At 32.7% G+C, this 24301-nt stretch overlaps 4 protein-coding genes across 4 annotated transcripts; 1 reads left to right on the forward strand and 3 right to left on the reverse strand.

Moving 5' to 3' along the window:
• Positions 1-5607: 5607 nt before the first annotated feature.
• On the reverse strand, positions 5608-8754 carry LOC117914814 (40S ribosomal protein S15). The gene is made up of 4 exons (XM_034830299.1): positions 8650-8754; positions 8427-8572; positions 8273-8330; positions 5608-6117 (listed from the first exon to the last, which is right to left on the reverse strand). The coding sequence occupies exons 1-4, from the start codon at positions 8650-8652 to the stop codon at positions 5869-5871; spliced, it is 456 nt and encodes a 151-aa protein (XP_034686190.1). The 5' UTR covers positions 8653-8754; the 3' UTR covers positions 5608-5868.
• An 8398-nt stretch (positions 8755-17152) lies between these two features.
• On the forward strand, positions 17153-18127 carry LOC117914332 (histone H1-like). The gene is made up of 2 exons (XM_034829631.1): positions 17153-17310; positions 17430-18127. Exons 1-2 carry the CDS (start codon positions 17191-17193, stop codon positions 17958-17960), a joined length of 651 nt encoding a protein of 216 aa, XP_034685522.1. The 5' UTR covers positions 17153-17190; the 3' UTR covers positions 17961-18127.
• Positions 18061-19611, reverse strand: LOC117914331 (GDSL esterase/lipase 7-like). Its single transcript, XM_034829630.1, has 4 exons — positions 19324-19611; positions 19119-19246; positions 18529-19033; positions 18061-18436 (listed from the first exon to the last, which is right to left on the reverse strand). The coding sequence occupies exons 1-4, from the start codon at positions 19556-19558 to the stop codon at positions 18216-18218; spliced, it is 1089 nt and encodes a 362-aa protein (XP_034685521.1). The 5' UTR covers positions 19559-19611; the 3' UTR covers positions 18061-18215.
• A 2542-nt stretch (positions 19612-22153) lies between these two features.
• LOC117914330 (GDSL esterase/lipase 7-like) lies at positions 22154-24254 on the reverse strand. Its single transcript, XM_034829629.1, has 5 exons — positions 23857-24254; positions 23660-23787; positions 23332-23580; positions 22972-23227; positions 22154-22876 (listed from the first exon to the last, which is right to left on the reverse strand). Exons 1-5 carry the CDS (start codon positions 24092-24094, stop codon positions 22656-22658), a joined length of 1092 nt encoding a protein of 363 aa, XP_034685520.1. The 5' UTR covers positions 24095-24254; the 3' UTR covers positions 22154-22655.
• Between the last annotated feature and the right edge of the window lie 47 nt (positions 24255-24301).

A 24301-nucleotide genomic window follows, 5' to 3' on the forward strand; every position in this document is an offset into this window, starting at 1 on the left:
AGCTTACCTGATAAACCGAGGACCATCAGTTCACATGGAGTTCAGACTTCCTGAGGAGGTTTGGAGCGGTAAAGAGGTGAAGTTTTCACATTTAAAAGTTTTTGGTTGTGTTTCTTATGTTCATATTGATTCTGATGCTCGTAGCAAACTTGATGCAAAGTCAAAAATATGTTTTTTCATTGGCTATGGTGATGAGAAATTTGGCTATAGGTTTTGGGATGAACAAAACAGGAAAATCATCAGAAGTAGAAATGTGATATTTAATGAACAGGTTATGTACAAGGACAGGTCAACTGTAGTGTCAGATGTTACAGAGATAGATCAAAAGAAATCTAAGTTTGTCAACTTAGATGAATTGACTGAAAGTACTGTCCAGAAGGGGGGTGAAGAAGATAAGGAGAATGTAAATTCACAGGTAGATCTGAGTACACCTGTAGTTGAAGTTCGCAGATCTTCCAGGAACATTAGACCTCCGCAGCGTTATTCACCTGTTTTAAATTATCTCCTGTTGACTGATGGCGGTGAGCCAGAGTGTTATGATGAAGCCTTGCAAGATGAGAATTCAAGCAAGTGGGAGTTAGCCATGAAGGATGAGATGGATTCCTTGTTAGGGAATCAGACATGGGAATTGACTGAATTGCCAGTAGGAAAGAAGGCTTTGCACAACAAGTGGGTATACAGAATAAAGAATGAGCATGATGGTAGTAAACGTTACAAGGCCAGATTAGTTGTTAAAGGGTTCCAGCAGAAGGAGGGCATTGACTACACAGAGATATTTTCTCTAGTTCTGAAAATGTCAACGATCAGACTTGTACTAGGAATGGTGGCTGCAGAAAACTTACATCTTGAGTAGTTAGATGTGAAGACAGCATTCCTTCATGGTGACTTGGAGGAAGACCTTTACATGATTCAGCCAAAAGGGTTCATTGTTCAGGGACAAGAGAATCTAGTCTACAAACTGAGAAAAAGCTTGTATGGCCTTAAACAAGCTCCTAGACAGTGGTACAAGAAGTTTGACAGTTTTATGCATAGAATTGGGTTCAAGAGATGTGAAGCTGATCACTGTTGCTATGTTAAGTCATTTGAAAATTCTTACATCATATTACTGTTGTATGTGGATGATATGCTTATTGCAGGGTCTAACATTGAGAAGATTAATAATCTGAAAAAGCAATTGTCCAAACAGTTTGCAATGAAGGATTTGGGAGCTGCAAAGCAAATCCTTGGTATGAGAATCATTAGAGACAAGACTAATGGTACATTGAAACTTTCACAGTCAGAGTATGTGAAGAAAGTTCTCAGCAGGTTCAACATGAATGAAGCTAAACCAGTGAGCACACCATTGGGTAGTCATTTCAAACTAAGCAAAGAACAGTCACCGAAGACAGAAGAAGAAAGGGACCATATGAGCAAGGTGCCCTATGCCTCAGCTATTGGTAGCTTGATGTATGCTATGGTGTGTACAAGGCCAGACATTGCACATGCAGTGGGAGTTGTGAGCAGATTCATGAGTAGGCCTGGAAAGCAGCATTGGGAGGCAGTCAAGTGGATTCTAAGATATCTGAAGGGTTCATTAGATACATGTCTTTGCTTCACAGGTGCAAGTTTGAAATTGCAGGGTTATGTAGATGCTGATTTTGCTGGTGATATTGATAGTAGAAAGAGTACTACTGGGTTTGTTTTTACTCTAGGTGGTACAGCTATATCATGGGTTTCAAATCTACAGAAGATTGTTACTTTGTCTACTACAGAAGCTGAGTATGTTGCAGCAACTGAAGCTGGAAAGGAGATGATTTGGCTACATGGTTTCTTAGATGAATTGGGTAAGAAGCAGGAGATGGGCATTCTACACAGTGACAGTCAGAGTGCAATTTTTCTTGCCAAAAATTCGGCTTTTCATTCAAAGTCGAAACATATACAAACAAAATACCACTTTATCCGTTATCTTGTTGAGGATAAACTGGTAATACTTGAGAAGATTTGTGGATCTAAGAACCCTGCAGACATGTTGACTAAGGGTGTCACTATTGAGAAGTTGAAGCTGTGCGCAGCTTCAATTGGTTTTCTAGTTTGAGGACAGGAGGATGAGTTGTAGGGATAAGGGATTGTTTCTTGGAGGATAGCGGTTTGATGTTGGTGATTGGACTAGTCTCCAAGTGGGAGATTTGTTGGGCTTTGTGGAGCTTAGTTTTGTTTGATCCGGTTTGACGACCCAACCCGAATAATATTGCATGGCTTTTTAATGGGAGATTTATTGGGGCCTGTTGGGCCTGTTTAGCCCATTGTGGAACCACCTTTTGTAATTAGGGTTTTTTAGTGTGGTGGGGTTGTCATGTTATATATATAGAGAGAATATTGTAGCCGCCAAGTTGTACTCTGAATTATTTCCCTAATAATAGTGATATCCCTGCAACTCCGTGGACGTAGGCAAATTGCCGAACCACGTAAATACTGTCTTGTGCGTGTGATTATCTTTTCTTTGGCGTGTGTTTTCTTTAATTTTGTTTCTCACGGGTTGGGAATTCGGTTTAATTCCCTACATCATTCGCTCTTTAAGTAAGGAAAAAGTTTTAGTCCAAAAGAAAAAATAAAAAATAAAAATGTCAAACAAAAACTTGGAATCATCCAAATAATCACTTTATAGTGTTTATTGTGCCAATTAATTCTAATTTTGATTATATACATAATTTAAAGTTTGATGGTGATAGTGAATGCAATTTTGATAGTATCCATGGTGCTTATGAAGTCTCATTTGAAGAAAGTCCAAAAATTAAAGTTGAAAGTGTGAAAGTAAATAATTTGATTTAATCGCTTAAAACTAAAAATGTTAAACCTTGTCAATGACCTTTGCAACCTTAGAATTTGAAAAAGAAGAATTTTCTAAGAAGGTAAAGTTTCTAGAGGCTAAATATAATAATATAATTAATAAAAATTAAAGTTTCAACCCTTGAAATTGAAAAGATGAAAAAGAGACTTAACTTACAAAAAAAAAAAAAAAAAAAGACACATCCAATTATTAAATTGTTGAAAATTTTGATAAATTTGGGTAAGATTTCATATGTAATTACAATAAAATAAAAGTGTTAGAATCTGTGACCTATTATGTAGGTTTTCCATGAATTGGTATTAGTAATTTAATAAAGTAAATGTTATTAACCTCTGAAGTCTCAAATCATTCTATTGTTTAATTAAATGACTAATTCTAGTTCATAATGAGATTATGTTAAGTTTCAATTAAGAAATTATTACGATCATGATTTCTTGAACATGCTTTCTTATGATCACTTAAGGAAACATATCGTCTCAATTTTTATAAAATATCATGGTGTCTTTATTGAGAATATTTGTAATCACTAACTTCTACTAATAGTAACCTAAATCTAGAGAAAATATATGACAGCCTTAAGATTTTACTTATAGGTTAAAGTCACTACAAATTTTGACACAAACTTAATATTATCTCAAGGTTAAAAGACTATACAATATAGTAGTTTGATAAAATTATTATTACTTGATAGTCTTACGTCATGACTGACTGTAACTCGTGTCCAATGTATAACCATACATACTAATATACTCATCATTAGAAACCCATCTCAATAACCAAGATCAGTCATTTCTCTAATTAGGAAGTAGTGTACCATAACCTTAAATGAATTACATAAGTTCATGAACCAATCATCTACTTGTAAGAAACTCATAACTTAAATCTTCTTTGTACATCTTAATGTATTTAAGTCATGTACAATGCAAAAGATGTTATGCCAAAATGCTCATAAAATGTAACGTGTGGAATAAGATAGATATAAATCGAGAAATTGGAATCATATTGTAAAATAATAAATCCAATAAATGTTACATCATGTCATGCTTTTAAATGTTCTATCCTTACAATTGATATTTGATTAATGATGTTAGATTGAGATTCTTGATATTTGATTGTTGGATCGTTGCTTTTACTCTTTATCATAAGACTTATTTTTCTTACATACTATTTTTTATGGGTATAGTTGTTTAAGTGTATGTAGGTTATAGGTTTTCAAGACTTTTTAGGATTCAAATTGGATGATTAAAGATTAATGGTTAGAATCTTTGGTTTAGACTTAGCATTATTGAATGATATATAAACTTCATTTAGGAGTATTACGGCGTTCATGTATGAATTATTTTGTCAAAAATTGTCAAAGAGGGAAATTGTTAGTGCATTAGATTAATTAGTTTAGTTGACAATTTTATTCCATATGTTATTGGATAAACTCTATGTACTTTTTGAGATTTACACTAACCTTGAGGATTTGCGCTAAATAAGTGTTCAAGCACACTTTATATATAAAAATATGATATAAGAACATATAAAAATTAAAAAAAAAATTAGAATGAAAATTAAAAAAAGAATACTTATTCACCCCCCTGTAATTCCATTATCACAAACTTTCAGAATCGGAAAAGAGAAATTAAGAACAATATAAAAGATATTTTGTTTTATGCCTTTTGTATTATTGATAACAAAATCCATTGAAGTTTTGTTTAGAAGCACGAGTTCCAAGGAATTCAAATTCTTTTATTTGCATTGCACTTAGAAGAGAAAAAAAAATCAAATATATTGAAAATTATTAAATATTTATATAATTTTAAACAAGAGAAAAAAAAATTTAATTTAAAGGTATTTTTTCTATTTTCTACAACTTTTTCCTTTCTTTTCCTTTTCTCTATTTTTGTTTTTATTGTACTTTCCGTTAGTCAAAATTCAAAAATAAAATCCGAAATTTCTATTCTTGATTCTTGACTAGTTTAAAGATGATTTGCAACATATTTTCCTTTTTTTAAAAAATAATTATTGAAAATAGATCGTTTGGTAGCAAAATGGAACCTTTTTTTTTAATGTTGGAAACAGAAAAAAAATTAATGAACAAATTGTCAATCATATTTTTCTAACATAAAGATAAGAATCGAACTATCTTACTCCTTCACTCCCAAATTGTCATCATATTTTTCTAAGTAAAGACTAAAGATGATATTAGATGGATTTTGAAAATACTTAAAAAAAATCAATTAATATCCGAATAGAAATATAAAAAAAATAAAATAAAATAAAAAAATTGGTAATATTTTATATAATAACAAAATGAAATTTGAAACAAGTATCACCAGATTCATTAATAAATGCTTGAAAATCATTTTAGTGATTAAAGAGACTTCAAAACTAATTTTTAGAACTTTTACAAACACCCTATTTTCATATGACACCTCGTAGTCAGAATCACTTAAAAATGGATGCTAATTGATTTTTGGAAGAGGAGTTTCTAATAAAAACACTGCCAACAAAAAGCACTACGAGCCACCAAAATCACTCCCATATAATCCCTTCTTAATTGCTCGACTGTTCAAAAATTAGAAGCCCGTTCCAGGCCATTCAAATGGTTCATTCAACAATTGCCTGACTGCTCCCAAAGAGGGAAAAAGAATTCCCAGAAAAAAAATTCTAATGCAAGTTTAATTTGAACTGCACGATACCAATGGAATCCCCACCCTGACACTTATCACAGGATATTTGTAATTATAAATTGGTTTCAAGAACATGCAGTAAAAGCCTACTAGAGATTGATGGGATCCAAGCCTAACCTTATATAGGGCAAACAAATAATATCCTTGTGCACTCATTTAAACAATGACCAAATCAAAAATTGATCCATCATCAGCGTCACATTCTCAAAACTATGAAATCTTTGAAATAAGCATCATCTAAATAACGAGTTCCATTGCAAAAATACTAAACAAGCAAAACTGGCAGGGACCTGTAAAAGTTTGATCAACAAAGCTGCTTCTTGAAAATGACAAACTTAAATGTCTAGGTTGCTGGTAAAGATCTCACTTGAGAGGAATGAACCTAGATGAGTGGGTGGCACCAATACCAGGTCTTCCGTGCTTCACTGGCTTGTATGAGATTGAGAACTCAGCCAAATAATGCCCAATCATTTCCGGTTTGATTTCAACCTGATTGAAGGTCTTCCCATTGTACACGCCTGTAATGCTTCCAATCATTTCAGGTACAATGATCATATTGCGCAGATGGGTTCTGACTGGTTCTGGCTTCTCACCAGGTGGTGCCTCACGTTTCTGATTCAAAACATTACCACAAAAATTAGTCAAGGCTGAAGCAAGTTTCTATAACCCTCGTAACTCATAATTGACTATTAACAAAATACTACAGAAAATTGTTGATGCTCCTGAAAAACAGTCAAGCCAAATCATGATACTTCTGTGAATTTGATTGCAAGAAATCATACTAAAAGATAATATCAAAAAAGAATTTATCTAAAAGAGGCAAAAATTGAGGATCTTACATACAAAAATTTCATCCCTTATCATCTCTAGCAACAATGGAAGAGCACTGTCATATCGAGACTACATTGCACATTTTCCCAGGTATTGAATTAAGGCCATAAAGCACCTACTGAGTTTTGAATCAAAGGATTCTAACATATATGCCAACCATGTGGCGATGGGAATAAAGACAATTCAAGAGAGTTAACAGAAACATAGCTCAAATGGATTTTCAAAAGATAGATAGCATTAAGATTCATAGTCTTCTAGATTCTGCATATCAAATATTGTCTTTTGGAAATGAATCCTAGCTTAGCAAAGCTCATCACTATTTCTTTACCACCTGAAATTATATGAACATTCCAAGTTCTCCCTCTCAGAAACATGAAGCATTGAGTCAAGAGAGACTGTAATGATGTAAAGGATTTCTCTTTACATATGAATTCATTTAGATTCTAATAATATCTATTGAAGATATTCTTCACAAATTTAGCCTCCTGTTCAGCATGGAATGTAGATCGTGTTCTCTTCAAATCCACCAGCAAGGGCAATTCTAAAGAGCCCTTTTACTTCACAATACCAATCAATGCCTCATCCCCCCTCCAAACAAGACCTCTTTTCTAAGTTTCAAATGTATCACACACATTTAACTTCACAATTACACACCAACATAATAATAATAATGATGATAATAAACAGAACCTTGTTCATAAGCCACAAGCGTATTACTCACACATTGCTCTTCACATTCACAAAGACAAAAAAAAAATAAAAATTAACAGCACTCTTTATAGTATATTTTCTTCTATCCGGTAATTTCATTGTCCTAAGGATCCAAGGCTTGGGATGTCTCCACTCCACAACTGTAGGCATACTAATATAAATATGAAAATAGTGCTCATGCCCAACATGAATACTTCGATCGGAACCAAAATCATCCATGTTCTTTTTGAGCATATTTTCACAAACATATCTCCCAAGCATCTTGGCACAGAATACAAAGAGCATATCATTCAAGCTTCTGATCACCTAAAAGTTCTCATGAGAACAATTCACCAATCTGTAACATCCTGCCTTAAAATGCTTCAACATTACCTCAAATAAGATCTGCCCACATATGCTCCATAAGTACCAAAACAGTCCACTGAATTTGATGCACACTCTCCAGACGTACATAGGCCAACACTCCACACATTAACTTCAAAAAACAGAGGATCAGCCTGTGTACTACACAAACCCACATTCTACCTTCCAAACTTTCACTTTATCATTTGAGTTCAAGAACTATTCCATAGTTCTCAGAATTTCACTAGCACACTACTTTACCTTTGTCTTGCATGTTTTGACTACATTTATCTTATATCCAGCGCAACAGTCATATCTAATAATGAACAGACTATACAGGAAATAGAGTGGTTCTAACACAGTATACTAACAGTATAAATGACACAACAACTAACTATGAGGGCTGCCCAAAAGAAACCCATCTAATTTAGTTTATTTCTAATACCATATATATATATAAAAGAACTAAACCGAGCAATATATCACAGCTTCCAACTTTGAAATATCCCCTTTACACCACCATCCTTCTTCAAATCAAAGGCAACAACATACTTGTTCAGATATCTCAACCACTCAAATCATACACACATTCTAACTGCATCACCAAACAACTCAGGATCCAGTCCTGGTTCAGAAAAAGAGATCAGGGTGAGGGAAATGCTGAAAAAAAAGGTTCGGTTCTCAGTTTCCCTTCAAACTAAATTCTCCCCCACAGCATTGAAATCTTAAATTCTATGAAATAAAGGCAAAATATAAGAGTGAATTGTTTTTAGAAACTCAAAAGAATTAAAATATGAGACTGATAGAACCCTATCATCAAGTCCACAATTGCAAGATCCACTGATAGTAAAGAAAAAATGAAAAAAAAGGAGAAAACAATTACCGCCTTGCGAAGCTTCTTGATCAAGGCCATGGGCTTTCGCTTCAGTCCCCTCTGGAACCTACCATTCCAGAATTGACAGAAACGATTCAGAACCACTGCTTTATAAAAACCGAATAAAAGATTTAAAAACAGATTTATCCCCATTAAGCATTACCTTCTTCTAGCACGGGCGGGAAAGAGCTTGACAAGCTCATCAGTGGACATGTCGAGAAGTGCATCCAAATCGACACCCCTGAAGCTGAACTTCTTGAACGTTCTCTTCTTCGGCACTCCTGGGGCCACATCAACTTCGACATCCGCCTAAACAGAAGGCAGATAAAGAACGTCAGAAACAGAAAAATGCTTAATCAGCAGATGCACTGTGGCTTTGGACTCACCATGCTTGAAGAATCTGGAGATGGGAGTCTGAAACCCTAATCGTAAGAGGCTCTGATGTCGCGCCGCTAGGGTTTTGTGAATCCTAAGGGAATTAGTATTTATATAGGGTAGCGTTGTGTGAGAGAGAAATGTTTATGTTTGCATGGAGGGTCCTGTGAATCTTGGAAATTGCGGTAAGGTCCCTGCCGATGTGGAGAGTCGGGTGCTTGTTTAACTGGTCCTTGGTTTCGGGCCCAAACCCACTCACAAGATCAGTTTGCCTCTCGTCAGGCCCAAACGAAAATTAAACAAATTGTAAGGGATCCGGGTTAGACATTGGTGCACTCGATCCGGGATGGGATCCAGTCTAGCTTCAATTCACTCTTTTTTTTTTCCTTTTATAGGCAAATTATACAGACAACTAATGTCATCGAATCAATTATCCTATGCTTATTTTTCAAACCAGAAGGTCCATTAATCGAGATCGATCGATATAGATACAATGATTCAAAGGGAGCAAGAATTTCCAAAGACATTTGTTGTTCAATCTATTTAAATTTGTTTATTTAATTATGTCAAAATAATACAATTTATTTGTCATCCATTTAACCCAATAAATTTATTTATTTTATATATTTAATTTAAAATTTACAAAAGTTTAAAATGCCTTTTCGAATGATGAATATCATATAAATAAAAATTAAATAACTTATTATCCATTTTGATGTGGATATAAGAATTGTTAGAAGTTTGCATTGAAAAATTTTGGTTTTAAAGTGATTTTTAAATATATAAGCTAAATCTATATATTTTTATATATAGAAGTTTCTTATTTTAAAAATAAAAAGTAGAAAATGTATCTAAATTAAAGTAAAATTTGATAAAAGTAATCTTTTATAAATTTAAAATTTTTAAGAGATTAATCATGTTAATGAGTTATAAATGTGTTAATAGATTAAGATTATGTTTTTATGTTATTGTGTTGTTCATATCAATTTAGATAAAATCAAATTCAACCTATTTATTAAATAGTTTAAAATAAGGGTACAACTTGGCAAAATCGTGCCCACACCTATGTTTTGAGTTGTTATGACTTTTGAGTAAGGTCTGGTTGAGAATTAGACTTAGGCTAGGATGACAATACAACAAGTTCAAGATGGATCATCCTCATCCCATTCTCGTCTTGTTTATTTAAATCAATTTATATTCTCACCAACAAAAAAAAAAAAGAGTTAAATAGGGCAGGTAAGGTATTCTCATACTCGTCTTGCCCCACCACCCCATTAATTTTTTAAAATTTTAAATTTAAAAAAAAAAATTTACTTTTAAAATATTAATTTATATTAAAAATAAACATAATTTATAATAAAATAAATATTAAAATATTTATTAAAAAAACAATATTTTATATATATCAAAAGGTTGTAAATGAAAAAAAAAATTAAAATAAATTTTATTTAATATTTTATATAAATAGGATATGATGGGACAAAATTATAGCCGAACCCACCTTGACTCATCCCAGGTTTTAAAAAAACTCTCAAACTCATTCCAAACTAGTTTATATTTATTACAGCCTCATCCCATCAAGGGTGGGGCAGGATGGGTACCGAATGTTTTAATATGCAAATTAGTACTTAATTACATTCATTCCTTTTCAAATTCATCATTTTGTTTATATGACTAATACCTTCATTTCAACTTCTTTTATATTTCTTTTGTAATAAACTTTTCATAACCAAGTAGATATTATTCGCTCTAAATTTAAGGGACTTTCATGATTTTAAAACGCGTTTATACAGTTAAGAGGAGTTTGTACATATATAGCTTTAGAAACTTTTTCTTCTATCCAATATAAAATATCATAATCATCAATTCCCTTATTCCTCCTCCCATGCAAATACGACATCCTCATCATGTCTCACAAGATTGTAGAACTAAATGGATAAACTCCCTTTAAGGGGTTAAACAAACTCCCACACCAGGATTAGAGATCGACTCTAATGTCATTTACACCAACTCACTCCTAACTTTGTAAATATTATCCACTCTAAACCTAAAGACCCTCATATCTTTAAAATGTGTCTATACAATTAAGAGGAGTTCGTACATATGTAACTTTAGAAAATTTTCCCTTTATCTAATGTAAGTTATCACAATTATATATGTATGAGCTTTTCTTTATTGTCTACGCATTTTAAAGTCGTCAAGGTCCTTTGGGCCCAAAATAGAAAAAATTTACATGATTAGAATCATATCGTTACAAATGGTGTCAGAACTGATCCTCAACCCCAATGTGGGAGTTTATTTGACTCCATAATCCTTTCGTTGTGTCATAAAAAGGTAATTGTGATATCTCACATTGGATAGGGGAAAAAAATTCATGTCTATATGTGTGTGTATATATATATAAATAGCTTCTCTTAACAATATAAACGTGTTTTTAAACCATGAATAGCAGTCCAACTGTAGATCCAACTTCGATTAGTATATCATCTTGCTTGTTGGAAAATAGTAATTTCAAGGATCCATTACTAATCCAACTCTTCCAAGCTACTTTTGGAACCAGTCAAGTGTTTGTTGTAATGGACAACACAAATTGTATTTTTTTTCACTTTATTCAAATAAGAGTTGTACTTGTATGAAATTCTGAAATGGCTAGAGCAGGGGTAGCTAGAGTAGCAATGGATTTAGTTAATTCTATAACAGATGATTAGATGAGATGGATAGCTAGGGCACACCCTAGTTTGGCTTAACAAAATATGACATGGTAGGATTGGGCATGTTCTACTTCATTTGCCGTTGAAGGTTCTTATCTTTAGGCATAAAGCAAATAATATTTATATAGTAGAAAGCAAGTTATTACATAATAACTAAGGAGCTCTTCAATTTTCTAATCATAAAGAAAGCTAAAAAGAAAGCTAAAAAAAAGAACGAAAGGAAAGTCAATCATTGAACATTGTATGAGAGTTTGTTTGACCCTGCAAATAATGTTTACCTATTCGACCCTACAATCTTATGTGACACAAGAAGGACATTGTATCTGTTGAGAATATCTAGATTACTCCACTCCTTATTCAAGACCAATTAAGGTGCATGTTATTCTTCCTATGCCTTTAGATCCTAGTAATGAAAGCATATTTACATATTAAATATTCTAGGATTTAGTATTGAAGTGTTTACCTTAGATTTGGATGTTCCTAGATCAATTTCTATTAGTAACATAAACTTAATAGTCTTTCGGTGAGCTTAAGTGATTTAAACTCATCCTAAGCTTAGATTACTTAAACTAGCCCACATGGGTCCTAATTGATTAATCAGTCATTTTGATTCCAATTAATCAATCATCTCAATCCAGTAAAAGTGTTCACAAGCTTCTATGTAACCTTGCATATTTACCAAAACGTCCTTATACACATAAGTAAACAAATAACACAACTAACCTTTATGAACTCTGTCATTATGGAAACTAAGCTAGAGTGGGGACCACTAAGACCTATTGGTAAATACTAACTCGCTTATAATCCAATTTTAAAGTTAACTCAACATTCATTTACAAAGAATCAACTATATTCTAGTATCCTATGTAATTACAACAAGACACAAGTGTTTGAGTTCGTGACTAACTATTCATTGTATGTGAGCTCCCTATGAACTGATGCTTGTAATCTAAGAAGGTGACTATTATCAACTTCTTAAGATTACTTCTACTATTTTTGAGTCTCAAATTCTCTTATTGTGTAATCAATAATATACCCTAGATCACAAAATGCATATGTTAAATTTCGAATTAAGGAATTGTTATGACCATAGATTTCTTAAACATGCGTCATTAGAATTACCCAATAGGACACACTATCTCAATTTTTACAAGATATTATGATGTCTATATTGAAATACCTGTTGTTATCAATCTTGTTAGGAATTTGATGCTAATCCAAACTATGGTAATCACCCTAGAGGAGGGGGGGTAAATAGGGTGATGATCTCTTTTTCACAATTTAAACTATGCAAAAATAAGAAACAATTATATGCAAGTATATACTAAACAAAATAAAGACAATTGCATATAATTTAAAAAAGTTAGGGAAGAGAGAGTGCAAACACGAGAGTTTATAGTGGTTCGACACTTCCTTGCCTACATCCACTCTCCTCAACCTTCTAACCGAGTAAGGGTTCCACTATCTTGAAGCTTCAACCAAGCTTCCAATTTATTTACAATTGGATTATGATTCCAATTCACCCTCTTAGATTTTTGGCTCCAAGCACCCTTTACACTTCTGAAGAGATATCTCACTCTTGAACAATCCCTCAAGTGATACCCCACACTTGAGAAAATTCCTCACAAAGATATACAAATAATGATCTCTCAAAATCCTAGTAATAGAACTTTAGGCTCAAAGATACAAGAAACACTAGGATTGAATGGTGCACTAAAGATATGCAAGTTATGAAACAACATTGCACTCAAAAACACTCTTCCAAGGCTCAAATATAATTAAGAATGATTTGGGAAGGTTAAGCTTGTGAAACAATGAAGATTAGAGCATTTTTATAGAAGAAAAAAGTCAAACTAGCTGTTGGGGGTTCAACTGGTTGATTAGTTGTTAGGAAAAGTGACCGTTGGGCCTCAACCGGACCTCGACCGGTTGAGGTTCAACTTTGACTGGGAAGAGAAGACCACTGGGAGAGAGATAAACTTTTTTGCCTCCCTCAATCGGTCATCGACCGGATGAGCACAACCGGTCGATCGGTTGTACCGGTTGAGCCATTTTTTTGGCTCAACACTTAACATTTTTCAACTTAAAACCTTTTAACACAAGTTTGAAAATCATTTAACACAAGGTTTTAGTTGAAAACATGAAATCATCCAATTCTTAAGATATTTAAAACAATATTACTCTTGGATGATTTTGGTGCATAAATAAAGAATGAAATGCATAAAAGTCCTAGTACACCAACAACCTGACAAAGAGATCTTAAGAAACTTTTGGTTTTGAAAAACTCTTCTCTTTGAGATGGTCTTCTTCTTCATGATTTCTCATTGCCTTGATTTGTCTTTGAATTGCCACTTTGGAAGTCGTTTTGCCTAATCACACTTGAAATATGATCATTAATCCTAAACCTTATTTTGTTATCATCAAAATCAAAATTAACCAAACCTTGGTTTCACAAATCTCTATCAAGGATGACACAATTTATAGGGAATAAATGTTCACCTTATAGTCTTACTTTTAGGTTAAAACCATTATAAACTTTTGACATAAGTTCAATATTCTCTCAAAGTTGAGAAATCATACAATATAACATTTTAGTAAGGTCACGATTACCCGATATCCTTACGTCATGACTACCCAATAACCTTACATCATGACTCACAATATGTCATGTCCAATGTATAACCATACACACTAGCACACTCACCATGGGAAACCTATCTCGATGACTAAGACCAATCATTCCTCAAATTAAGATATAGCGCACTACAATCTCAAATAGATTGTCTAAGTCCATGAATTGATTCTGAACAAATCATCTATTTGTAAGAAATTCATGACTTAGATTTTGTGTGCAACTTTTAATGCACCTAAATTATGTACAATGCAAAATATATTATGTCAAAATGTTTATAAAGTATAATACATAGAACAAACATATAGAATGAGAAATTGGAATCTTATTAAATTAAATAGATACTAAATACATAAAACTTTATATCATGTTATATTTTTAAGGGTTTTATCATAACAATGTTTGCTTAGGAGAAGGGGTCATTAGGATATCCCACATCAAATATAGAAAAAAGTTCTTAACATTATATATGTATGCTTTCGTTTCAACCTTGTAAACACATTTTAAAGTTATGAAAACTATTTGCATCTTTGAACAAACAATATCTACATGGTCAATTTGGAGAAGGTCATCACACCTTTTGTACATAAAATATTTATTTTGACACTTATACCCTATGATACTTTATTTTCCTTCATAAGCTCTATTTGAGAAGTGTTTTAAAAAATAATTTTAAAAGACAGTTTTTTAAAATAATTTTTGAATACCATTTTCTAATATTTTGTAAAATAAAAGTTCGTTTGAGAATTTGAAATATTTTTAATCTATCTCTATGTTTTCAAAAATAACTTTTAGGGTTTTATTTTTTTATCATTCTTTGTATTTATATATTTTAAAAAATAATCCTCAGAAATTTAATAAAAATAAGTGAAAACAATCAAATGATGTTCTTTGGTTTCCAAAACAATTTTTAAGAATAAAAACTCATTTTCGAAAATAATTATCAAACAAGGCCCATTCCTTTCATTTACATATAATATTTTTTTTACATTATATTATACATTTATTCCATAACACTTAGAGTGTGTTTGATAGTAATTTTAGGAAGTGTTTATATTATTTCTAATATTTGAAAATTTTTATTTTTCAAGTATAAAAAAATTAAAAACACTTTCTAAAATCATTGTCAAATACATTCTTAATCATCTTCCATTATTTTTTTGATTTGGCTTAAGTACCAATACCATTATTTTAATATCTTTATAGTCACTTTGTACATGTACGATATAGAAAGAAAATCATCTCAAGTAAAAAAAATATTTTTATTTCTCAAGTGTTAAAAAATAAGTTCGACATCTAGGATTCTAATATGTGGCCGAGTCATAAAATTGAAGCTCCCTTCTATCAAAAAAATGACCTAGACCCTTATTTGGCAAAATATAACAAATCTATTCCATGGGAGGTAAGGTTTTATGAAGAGTACAAATTTTAGCACAGTCAACATGTATTCCTTTGAAAAAAAATTGGAAAAGTTAAAAGACAAATCTATTCAAAGGGTAAATAATGTCCTAGAAAACGATATAAAGTATCTTCTTTACCTAAACTTTGTTCAACTTGTTCTACCCAACAAAAAATAAGATTTAATTCTTTGTTTAATTTTAAATATATGAAGGCTAAATTCAACTATGTTGCAAGTAGAAGACTATAATAGTACCATAATGATGATGACTTTTTAGAAAAGACTATTAGTTTGCTTTGATTTGTTTCCTTCGGTGTCTAAGGTAGTGTTTGTTTTTTTTACTTAATTCTAAATAGAACCTTAATGCTTAATAATATTAAATATTAGGTTGTTTGTTTTTATAATATTTTATTTTTATTAAGTATTAAAAAGTAAAAAAAACCAATATGTTATTTTTTCTATTTAGAAAAAAATACATATTTTGGCTTTTTCTATTTAGTAAAAAGTTTATAATAAGTCATGAAAAAGTAAAAAAATAAACAACCTAAATTCTAAAACTAGATTGCTTTCAGCAAAAAGCCAAAAAAACAAACACCACTTAAGTATGATACATAAACATACAACTTCAAAAGAAGATACAACATTATTAATCATAAAAGAAGTGTTATATTTCAAAACTAGATTCGATAGACTAATAATAAAGAGCTTTAAAGATAATCAAGTGAAACATGGATGATAAGATGAAGAAGGGTAAGACCATAGATGTTTTAAAATGGTTAGGAAAAAAGATGCACTAGTGGTCACAACACTAAATATGCTTTAATATCAAAATTTTAAAGAGTTATGACCTAGGATTCGACAAAAGAAGATTAATGGAAGCAATTTATTTATCACGAGGGACCAAACCATGCATGGACAAATGTCGTAGTTTTAAACATGTTGAGATGCACAAATATGAATAGAGTATGATGAATTCTACTAAAGTACAAAAAATGTAACTAAGTTATGATTATAATATGCAAAATACGACAAGTGTGACAAAAAAATGAAGTTATGAAAAATATTTGAAGAGGAATGATGTTATTAGGATAAAAACAAATGTGATCAAAATATTTAGTTTGTAAAAGGGTATGCAAAAAAATAAAAATAAAAAATTGTAATATTTATATTTATATAAACTAAATGGTAAATAATATTTTAAAATTTGATAAGTTTTAGATACAATAATTTAAATTAATTTTTATCTCATTATTATCTTGTTTATCAAATGCAATTTGGAATAATGTAATGTATACTATCTAAATGCCTATGGTTTTTTAAAATTGAATTTCTAATATTTTTATTATCCCTTAATATATGCTCACATGAACCTATAGAATGTCGACCAAAGATGTAGATATATAAAATTGAAATTAAAAATTCTCTCACATGCCTCCACGGTTTTAACCATATTACCACTCATTAGAATCCTGAATTCATAAGCTACAATTCCATCCAAGCCCTCTCAAAAATCCATATCACATTCCCTAATTTATGATGATTTAAAATTACCTCAAAAGCACACCCCATAACTCCCCTTTTTCCCCAACCTTAATCTCCTTTCATTTCCCGATCCACGTCCAGTTCAAACAAGCCTTGCTAACCGTCGATAGCGCTTAATCCAACGCCTCAAATTTAAAAACTTTCTGGAGGGTCGATCCGAGTGACAACGCTCTGGACCAATCAGAGAGCACCCTGTTAAGTATTTAAACGTTGCATCCTTATCGTGCTACTTATCGTTTTTTCTCTATCTCCGTCACTTGTTGGGATCATGGCTTCTGTGCAAGAGACTGTTCTCGTAGTCCCGGTCGGGAAGAAGAATGTTAAGAAGGCGTCTGCTGGAACGAAGAAGCCTAAGGCTTCTCCGGCACATCCGCCGTACAGTGAGATGGTAATTGATTGGGAATGGTCAATTCTTTGTCATTTGAATTGTTTTTGTGCTTTTTGATCTGTATAATGAGTTACGTAAGTTCTGATCTGTTTTGGTTGGATTTTGCGAAATTGTAGATGATAAACGAGGCTATAATCGCGCTGAAGGAGAGGACTGGTTCGAGCCAGATCGCCATCGCGAAATTCATTGAAGAGAAGCAAAAATCGGGTCTTCCGGCCAATTTTAAGAAGCTTTTGCTCGTTCAGTTGAAGAAGCTTGTGGCTTCTGAAAAGCTTGTGAAGGTGAAGAATTCATATAAGCTCTCGTCTGCCGCCGCTAAGAAGTCGGTGGCGTCAGCGAAGTCGGAAGCAGCGAAAGCGCCGGCGAAGAAGAAGCCTGCTGCGAGGCCGAAGGCTGTGACTAAAACTAAGTCTGCTTCTGTAAAGGTAAAATCCACTCCCATTAAAGCGAAGGCTGTGGTTAAGCCAAAGCCCAAGGGGAGACCGTCAAAAGCGGCCAAGAAGACTTCGACGGCAAAGTCACCAGGAAAGAAGGCTGTGGGAACGGCAAAGTCTCTTAAGAAGACTCCGGTTAAGGCTGTGAAGAAAGGTCCTGTTAAAGCTCCAAAGAAGCCGAAGAGCATAAAGTCTCCGGTGAAGAAGGCGAAGTAGTGAGGGATGTGTATTGGGGAGGGGAAGGTTCTGTAAATCTGTGGGTGTTAGGATTTGTGCTTTTCTATTTCTCTCCAAAGAAACATAATTTTAGTTAATCTTTAGGTGTAAAGATCAGCGTTTTCCCTTCTTTATGGATTCCTCATGATATCTTAATTGCCAGAGCCTACAATTATGCAGATTGAATGAAATTGAATCATCGATACACATCATCCAGATTCAGGGCTGAGCGATTCTCTTTGATTTTGGAAAATATTACAATTTATGTGCGTTGATGAGTTTACGAACATTCATTGGAGTACATAGGCTTGTCCCATTGAAGATTTCATTTGCAACAATCCTGTTAGCTGCAGAGCTGGGGTGAGCTGCGTCCCAAAACACATGACCGTCTCTGTCATTGCAGGGGGTCTTATCTGGAATGCAAGCCCCATTTGCTTCGCTAACAATGCAACACGGGTTCCTTGAATCCTTGAATCCTGTATTAAAATAAAAGGGAATGATAATGATTTCCAATTGCTCATTTTTATAACCAATAAATGAATACCAAATGATCTCCGAGACTACTCACCGTAACGAGAAGGATTTTTCACCATGTCATGCATTAAATTGAAGTTTTTCACAAGAACAAAAGTGGAATTTCGGAGTGTGGAAGAGAGATGATTGATCTTCAGAGCAAGCTTGGCGTTGAAGATGGATACCACATCGTTTATTTCCTCCACACAAGGGGTTTTGGGCCCAGCCCTTTTCAGTGCAATAGCTGGTAAACAGCCGATTGGACCCACCTCGAACACCACAAATTTCCTCCCACCCAGCCTGTACATCTCCTGCAAATGATTGCCCAATTCGTTGACGAGGAGCTGAGCAAATTGTTCAGGATTGTACACGCGACTGCTGTTGTAGAATCGGGGCACCAGATAATTGACTGCATAGTCATTACTACCAATGGAAACCAAGAAGATAGACCTTGACAAGTGACGCGACATCCTCCCTGGGGTTTTAAAGCGCGATTTCAAGATCGTACTAACAATTCTTCTGAAAAACCCCACCTGCATTCTCAAGTTCAAGTTTTTGCCCTGCATAATTTTACGCTCAATTTTATTCATATATGGGTTTCAACAACAAAGGAAAAAAAAAAACAAAAAAAGACTAGTTTGTTACCGCAGTAGTGCCTGTCTCAGGAAGGATGCCGGCAGACGCAGACGCAAAGTTATATCCTGCGGAGCTTGGCTCGATAATATTTGTGTGGTCCAAGAATGGAGGTAAATGTTGTAAGTTGAGCGATTCAGCTGCAATTCAATTCAGTTCAAATCATTAATAGATTTTCATTACAAGGGAAAACTACCTACTTGAGCTTTGAACTTACAAAAGTAATCAGCAACGGTGAAGCCATTCGTGAACCTGCCGGTGGTTCCTACCACATAATCAATGCCATAGGGTGCATAGTCGGCTTTTGCAAGCGTTTTCTGCTCATTATTGTTGCCACTGTCCACAAGGGAGTCACCAAATATGTACAGAGCCGGAACATGCTTAGCCTGTGATTTAATCAGAAAGGAGAGACAGAGGAGGAGGAATGAGAGGTGGAGAGGCGTTGTTGCCATCCTTTTTCTTCTTTGCGTATGGAATTTTTGTTTTCAGGATGGCACAAGAATGAAAAGAAACGATGGGCATTTTATAGGGTTGTTCTGGAAACACAGTTGCAGACTTCGTCCCACATGGGAAGTTGGTTTTAACCACTCGGACATCCCACGTTGTAGGATGGGGGCTAATTTTAGCTCAATTAAGTTATTTGAACCATGAAAATCGAGTGATGGACGTTTGATGTCCTCTAATTTATTTTATTTTATCAATTTATATGGAATTTTAGTGACAATTTGTTTATTTTTATTTATGAATAATATTAGTAAAAAGAATTCTATATTTTATTTGATTTTAATGATTATCCCAGATTATAATAAATGAATCATTTGAAGGATAATATTATTGACATATACATTACGAACAATAAAGTCTATAATATTTATTTCCATGTTTTGGATTGAGATTGCACTCATAATTTTATTTTCTTATAATATTTTATAAATATAGTGCTTATCACGAGAAACAACTAAAATGATAGCTCAACATAAGATTATTAGTTTTATCCTTTTGTTTAAATATGATATTATTGTTTGAAAATAGTTTTTAAAAATAAAATAAAAGAGATAATAATTTTAAAAACAATTAAGATTGTTATTTTATTTTTAAAAAGTTCATTTTAGTTAAATTGATTGATATGAACATATTACTTTGAATGGATAAAACCAAATGTTTTAACTTGTTCAATTCATGGCAAAAACAAATACCATTTAAATTTGAATTTGATAATTATATACCATATCGAGGAGTGAGTTGGACTCGAACTAAATACACTATAGCTCCACCTATAAGAATTCCTAACATCAATATAAATAGACCTAAATTGAACTTTTTATGAAAAATATCATTTTAAAGTATTCATCTCCAAAGTTTTGAAAACAAATAATCTTAAGTTATTTTTTTATTATTATTTTTATATAACTTAAAAGGATTTTCAAATACATGCGCAATTTGAAGTGTAATCTTATAAATCTTATAAAATTGCATAAAGGGTTAAAAAAAAGATTATAAACTAAAAGTTTTTATTGTTGTCAATTTAATCTTGTATCATTGGGAAAATAATCTAAGTGTATCCCTTATTTATTTTCAAGTATAAGAAATCACTTAAGGATTCTCGGTGGTGTATCATTAAGGGATTTTCAAGAATAAAATATCTTTTGAAGGAAATTGTGAAAAATACATTAATCATAATTCAAATATAACGGTTTGAAAACTTGATGGGAAAAATCTTATCGAGGGTTGAAGGACCTATTATAAAATTTAGAGTTTCCATTTTATCTTCTCTATTCTATTTATTTTATAAGCAATTATTTTATTATTATTATTTTCTATATAATTGGTTAAATTGTCTCTTGTGTTTATCAAAGTTTATATATATATATATATATATATATATATATATATATATATATATATTAAAATTTATTAAAAAAAGAATAACAAAGTGATTAATAGCCAATTCACCCCCTCCTGATGGTTTTTAGGGCTATGGTTGACAAAAATGAATTTGGGAATTAGGCCATGTTTGTTTATTCTGTATTTTGTTTTTATTTTGAACGAAAATAGAAAATAAGTTGAAGAATATACTTGGGTACTTATTTTTCTATTTTTATTGTTTAGAAAATTATGTTCAAAATTTGGTGTTTTCAATTTTTTTTTAAGAGAGATGATTAAAATAATTTAAAATTTATAAAAAGAATATGAATATTTACCAATAATATTATAATATTTTTATTTTCTTTCTATTTTTTTACTAATAATCTTATATTTTTATATTAGAAAGTAATTTAATTTAATAAATCAAAATTTGTACAATTGGTCAATTCCTTAGTTTATTATAGATGAATTAAAATTTTCTATTACACTATTAAAAGTTTCTAGTTCGTGGGATATTAGGAATAATCATATAATTAAATTAAGATCCACATAGGCTACTTTATCTTATAATTTAAACATTTTTAATTCAATAAAAATAAGTTGATCCACTTTAACCCTTTTAAACACCTACACCTAACTTGCTATAATCTAAGCATTTTAGATTTATTTGTAACATTTCGGTTGAACGAGCAACAATCTTGAATTTTCAATAGAGAAAAAGTCATTATTTAAAAAGTTTTTTGAACTAAAAAATAAAATGGAACAAAATTATAAACTTACAATCAATTCATAGTCCTAATACCATAAAGTAATGTGTAAATAGTAACTTTCCACTCAACAAAAAATAGTTTTTATACACTAATAAAATTTATAAGTAATTTAATATTTAAAATTAATTTTATTTTCTTATTTTTATTTGTGACAATTACCTAGATTACTTAAAATGGTATTTTATTGGCATCCTTTGATTTTTGAACTAATATATATATATAACCACTACTAATTTAAAATTTTGTTAAATAACTTTTCTATCGATTTCATTTTTTATTATTTTTACTCAAAATAATGAAGATATTTGATAAAATTTTAAAGTAACGATGTTAGATAAACTTGAAGGAAGGCGAGTCAAATTTAACCATTAATTAAAAAGAATCATATGAGAGTAAAAATTGAATTCCTTTATGAAATAAATAAAAAATTTAGTGTAAATTCATACACGAATTGAAAGTGTTCAAAATGAAAATACATTGACATAAGTAGTATAGTGAAACCCCAAAACCAAAAACAAATCAAAATCGCACAGGACAGCTCCCATGGAGGCCAAAGCCAAGGCTAGACCGCGGCCAAAACTTCGACTGTAACGTCGGCGAGAAAGAAAGTGGAGGGACCGTCGAAGTCTGCGAAGAATGCTCCGGCTAAGGCTGTGAAGAAAGCTCCTGTTAACGCTTCGAAGAAGCCAAAGAGCATAAGACCGCCGGTGAACAAGGCCAAGAAGTGAGGGATCGATTCGTTTGGTAGGTGGGTTTCTGTAAACTTGTGGATAAACTAGGGTTTGTTAACGCATCTTCCGTCATCAAACAAGAAAGTAGAAGAATCTTAGTGCAACGCGCAAAATAGATGGATTGAAATTGGATTATCTATAGCTATAATTCAGGGGTGAGTGATGGATATTAATAGAAAAGGTTACAGGGCATGTTTATGGACAAGGTTTTGGACATTGATGGGAGTGCAAAAGCTTGTCCCATTGAAGATTTCCCTTGCTGCAAACCTGTTTACTGCATCGGTGTGGTGAGCTCCATCCCAAAATACATGGCCGTTTCTGTCCTGGCACGGGGTTTTATTTGGAATGCAAGTTCCAGTTTTATCGCTAATAACACAACATGGATTTCTTGAATCATTGAACCCTGTATCAAAAAATAAGCAACAAAATGAAATGATTATTACCATTACTTTTCATGAAAGACCAATCTAAAGAATTTGATCAATGTCTGAGATCCACCATTGCGAGAAGGATTTTCCACAAGGCCATGCACTAAGTTGAAGGTTTTCACAAGAACAAAGGTGGAGTGTTGGAGTGAGGAAGTGAGCTGATTGATGTTAGAAGCAAGCTTTGCATTGAAGATGGATACTAAATCATTTGGTTTCTCTACGCATCGGGTCTTTGTTCCAGCATTTTCTAGTGCAACAGTTGGCAAACAACCAATTGGACCGATCTCAAACACTACAAAATTCCTGCCACCCAGACGGTACATCTCCTGAAAATCTCAGCAAATGCATTATAGTTTTTTAGATATCAACCTTTTTTTTTTTTTTTTTTTTTACAATTATATGTCTAAACCGGAAGATGGCTTTAGATTACCCGCAAATGATTTCCCAATTCGTTCAGGAGGAGTTCAGCAAATTGCTCAGGATTGTATAAGCGACTGCTGTTGGAGAATTGAGGCAGAAGATAATTCATTGCATAGTCATTACTGCCAATGAGAACCAAGAAAATAGAGCTTGACAAGTGACGTGAGATTGCTTCTGGGGTTTTCAGGTGCTGAGGAAGGATTGTATCCACGGTTTTTCTGAACAACCTCACCTGCTCTGTCAAGTTCAAGTTGGAGCCCTGCATGGATTTTCATTCACAATTTTGCAGGTAGGAAATTTGAAAACACAAACAAGGTTGAAAGCAAATGCTGTGTTACCACAATGGTGCCTGTCTCAGGAAGGATGCCAGCTGAGGCTGAGGCATAGTTATATCCTCTGGGCCTTTTTCCGGTAGCTGCCATTGGCCCCAAGAATGGAGGTGGTTGATTTATATTGAGAAATTGAGCTGCATTTCAAATCATTAATTTAATTTTACCAGAGTGTCAATATATTAAACCGTCCACCTTGAACATACCCAAGTAATCAGCAATGGTGAGGCCGTTTGTGAATCTGCCTGTGGTTCCCTTTGGGTAATCAATACCATATGGTGGATAATTGGCTTTTGCGATTGTGTCTTTGTCGTTGTTGTTGCCATTGTCCAGATCGGAGTCGCCAAATATGTACAAAGCTGCAACATGTTTGGCTTGTGATTTTGTCAAGAAGGAGAGACAAAGGACGAGAAATGAGAGTTGGAAGAAGGGCTTTGTTGCCATGGTTACTCCTTTCTTTCATCAGGAAAAGAAAGAAAGAACGATGGTGGATAGGGGGGGCATTTCAAGTAGTTGGTTTGGAAAGGGAGAGCAGTGAATTCGGGTCTTAATGATAGGCGCTTGAAACAGACAAGTTATTTGAACCATTAATTATGACCGGGTACATAGCCATTTTAAACGGTAGGCTACATGTAATGGGTATAATCCGCT

This window comes from Vitis riparia, chromosome 5 (genome assembly GCF_004353265.1).
Source record: "Vitis riparia cultivar Riparia Gloire de Montpellier isolate 1030 chromosome 5, EGFV_Vit.rip_1.0, whole genome shotgun sequence".
Taxonomy (NCBI): Eukaryota; Viridiplantae; Streptophyta; class Magnoliopsida; order Vitales; family Vitaceae; genus Vitis; species Vitis riparia.